General features: G+C 38.0%; 1 protein-coding gene across 1 annotated transcript; it reads right to left on the reverse strand.

Moving 5' to 3' along the window:
* Positions 1-499: 499 nt before the first annotated feature.
* Positions 500-3,254, reverse strand: LOC122297710 (putative wall-associated receptor kinase-like 16). The gene is made up of 3 exons (XM_043107856.1): positions 2,269-3,254; positions 1,960-2,130; positions 500-1,829 (listed from the first exon to the last, which is right to left on the reverse strand). The coding sequence occupies exons 1-3, from the start codon at positions 3,149-3,151 to the stop codon at positions 631-633; spliced, it is 2,253 nt and encodes a 750-aa protein (XP_042963790.1). The 5' UTR covers positions 3,152-3,254; the 3' UTR covers positions 500-630.
* Between the last annotated feature and the right edge of the window lie 539 nt (positions 3,255-3,793).

The raw sequence follows: 3,793 nt of genomic DNA on the forward strand, positions 1-3,793 counted from the left end.
AAATTCATCTCTTTTAATCGATTTACACTTTTGAGTCATGTTGTGAGTTAACATGGTATCAAAAGCTTGACTCTTCATCTTTCCATTTTTTTTTTTGTTTTTTTGGGGTTAAAGTACACAAATTGCTATTTCTATCCCTTTGTCCTATTCTTTTATATTAACAAATATCAGGATTGTTTAATGTGTTTGGGCTCTATGGATCTCACACAGATCATTCGGTAGCATCAACCTATTCACATAACAGAGCCATGACAATGGTAATCTACCAACAGAGAAAAATATTACTCTAATTGTTTGCATGTCTGTCTATACAGTATCTAATACTGCTGTCTATTTTTATCCATTTTTATGATATTTACAGTAAGTCTGATCTCATGACAGCAATCTAACTTGTCAGTTTACCAGATTATCGAGGATCGATTCAAATGAGTAGGCAGAGTTTTACAAAAATTTAGGGCATCCAGCAAATTATTCATTGGCAAGATTAGCGACAGAAATAGAATCTAAACAAGAACATTTGAAACAGAGAAACCAGACAAGATTATATGCAAAACAACGCATGGAAAACTTGTGAAAACAACATTATATGCAACATGGTATCCCAAAAAAAGATATATGAAGAAACTCCTATCATCTCCCACCATCGAAGGGTACCATCGTATGCTCCTTCATGCTATCATATACAACACTGCTTTTAATAGCAACATCATATTTATTAGAATCAGATTTCTCTCCCAGCAAGTACTCCGTCTCTTCTGAATTGGAACCAACGGTAACCCAAGAATGCTTGTCCATCTTTCTTAAACCTTCCAGTTCAGCTGCTACTTCCTTCATGGTAGGCCTATCTTCCCCTTTCAATTTGATGCACCTCCTTGCAAGATTAGCCACTTCCTTCAGCTGCTTCTCATTTCTTTCAGTCCATAGATTCTGTTCAAGAACTTCAAACAGCCTATCCTCTTTAATAGCAGAAAGAAAATACATAGCCAGACTTCTCTCATCTTTAGGTCTATCAAATGAAAGCGCCTTCTCTCCTGTTAGTAACTCTATCAGGATGACACCAAAGCTATAAACATCACTTTTCTCAGTCAATTGGTTAGTTTGCATATATTCAGGGTCTAAGTATCCAAGAGTTCCTTGCATCAATGTAACTACTTCTATTTGGTCTAATGGAATCAATCTTGAAGTTCCAAAATCAGACACTTTAGCTGTGTAATTACCATCTAGTAATATGTTTGAAGACTTGACATCTCTATGAATTATAGGTGGACAGGCTGCAGAGTGTAGATAAGATAGCGCCTCTGCTGTTTCTGCAGCTATCTTAAGACGAGCCTCCCATGAAATTAGTAACGACCTGTCTTTATGATGTATGTGCTCGAAAAGCGTGCCTTTGGAGATGAACTCATAGACTAGTAAAGGGACTTCTGTCTCCAAACAACAACCTAGGAGTTTAACAATATTTCTATGGTTAATTTGAGAAAGTACTAGCACCTCGTTGATGAACTGCTCAATTTGGCTCTTATCCACAAGTTTGGACTTCTTGATTGCCACAACTCTATTATCGGATAAAACCCCTTTATAAACTATGCCAAATCCTCCTTGGCCGATTATTAGATTCTCATGATAATTGTTGGTAGCCTTTTTGAGCTCTTCTGCACTAAAAATCTTGGCTGTTTCAACTGAATTTTCTTGTCTTGAGAGTTGTTGACGTAAAATCACTCCACCGTTTTGGCGAAAGAATCTTTCTCTAAGCTTGATTAGCTTTCTTTGCTTGATTATCAAATACATCCAAGAGCTAGAGACCAGCAGTACTATAAAGCCTACACCAACAGCTGCAATGGAAAGAAACAGAGTATTGTTAATTATGAGCCCTAAGCCATTGTGCATAATTCACAATCATCTGCGCATTCCAAATACATATTTAACCAACACCTCCCATTACAGTAAACTTTGTATACTTACCAATGGCAATCTTGTTCACTAGTCCAAGGTTCAAAGTGCACGATGCACCATCCTTTCTTCCGTCCCCACTGTGCCACTTGGGGCAAGAACATGTATAACTCCCTTCCGTGTTAATGCATCTCTTTGGTGATGTGCAATTATTGAGATTTGGATCAAGGCACTCATTAACATCTGCAGATCGGACAGTTTGACATGGAATTAAGCCAAGTTCAAGAAAATGAAACCCAAAACATGTTATCAAAATGAAAAATTTAGTCATTAAGATTTTGATTTTGAGATGCTTCTTAGACGTGGGTAGTAAGTAAGTACCTTTGCAACCAAGTGGGAGGTAGGGATTGCCGTCGTAACCCTTCCTGCACTGGCAACGGTATCCATAGCCGTTTTCGGGATCATCACATGTGCTGTTCCCTCCACATCTGTAATCAGGCTTGTGCTGAGCATACTTACACCTTTCATTACCGATCGTCCAATCAAGTACCATCGGAATGGTTCTATTATTTTGGAGACTGGAAAGATAAACAGAGGAGAACTTGAACAGTTCTTTCTTAACAACGAAAGCATAGCCGCAGGGATTGAAGTCCAATACTTTTGTGTGATTTTTGTAGCTATGTACTTCCAAAATGATATTGCTCACTCTTTCCGGGATCTCTACCTGGCAACAACCAATTCCAGAGCAAGTCCCATTCAAAACATTGCTTTGATTCTGGCAAATGGACATGCAGCCCATGGAGAAGTTTCCATTGTTCTGTTTACCAGTAAGGTATGCATATGTATCGCAGCCAACAGCAATGAACACGTTTTGGGTGTTAGAAATGGTAAAAGCATTGGAGGCGATTCTCAGACCGGCGAACTGGAATTTTGTCGAGAGCCCCGACCCGTTGTTACAGACCTCGACAGTGTTCATAAAGATGTCAATCTGGCCTTGGATGGAAATCTGTTGGACAACGACGTCACGCTTCTGCGGTCGGTGTCGTCCGTCCGAAGATTTGGTGCAATTGACAGAAAAGCTTTTATTTAGGTAGCAACCTTCCCCTATACCAAATGGATATGGAATTTCAACATCTCCACACCAGTTGGGGCAGTTAGGGAGGGCTGATCCATTAGCTGCTGCTGTTAGTGCTGCAGTTGCCATTCCAGATAGTATTACGCCTACCCATATGACTTGCACAAGCAGCCAATTATAACCACCCATAATCGCCTCCACTACTATTTCTAAAAGAGGGATTGATAAAGTTTGCTACTGTGTTTTTCGCCTGCAAAACTTGCCGTAGATGATCGATTATAATAGGCATATGCATGGGAGGATCAAGTACAGTATTCCATGCACCAGGTATGAACGTGACCTGTATTCCAGTACCACTGGCGGCACAAAGTCTTAGTCGTCTAGTTCTAGTCAAGTCGTATAAGGCAGCTTTGAGAAGGCCAAAGAAACACCCCACCAAGATGCATGGAATTTACTATTTAGGCCTCGTTTGAGGACAACGAGATGGGACGAAAAGTTTGTAAATAATAATGAAATTGATTTGTGATCGAATAGTAATAAAATAGTTTGTATCAAGATATTTTATTGAGTTTTGAAAAATGAGAAAAAAAAAAATTAAATAAAAATATTATAAAATTAAAATATTATTAAAATATAATTTTTTTAATATTATTCTTATTTTAGAATTTGAAAATATTGAATTGTTTTCTATACAAAGAGGTAGAAGCTGGTACCTTATCCATCCTTTCAAGCCTTGTATATCTTTATTATATTTTTGGTCTTCCAACTATTTATCTGTAACTTTCGAGGAAGAGAAATGTTTGGTCATGTTATAAGAAATTTACTCAATTA

Source organism: Carya illinoinensis, chromosome 15 (genome assembly GCF_018687715.1).
Source record: "Carya illinoinensis cultivar Pawnee chromosome 15, C.illinoinensisPawnee_v1, whole genome shotgun sequence".
Taxonomy (NCBI): Eukaryota; Viridiplantae; Streptophyta; class Magnoliopsida; order Fagales; family Juglandaceae; genus Carya; species Carya illinoinensis.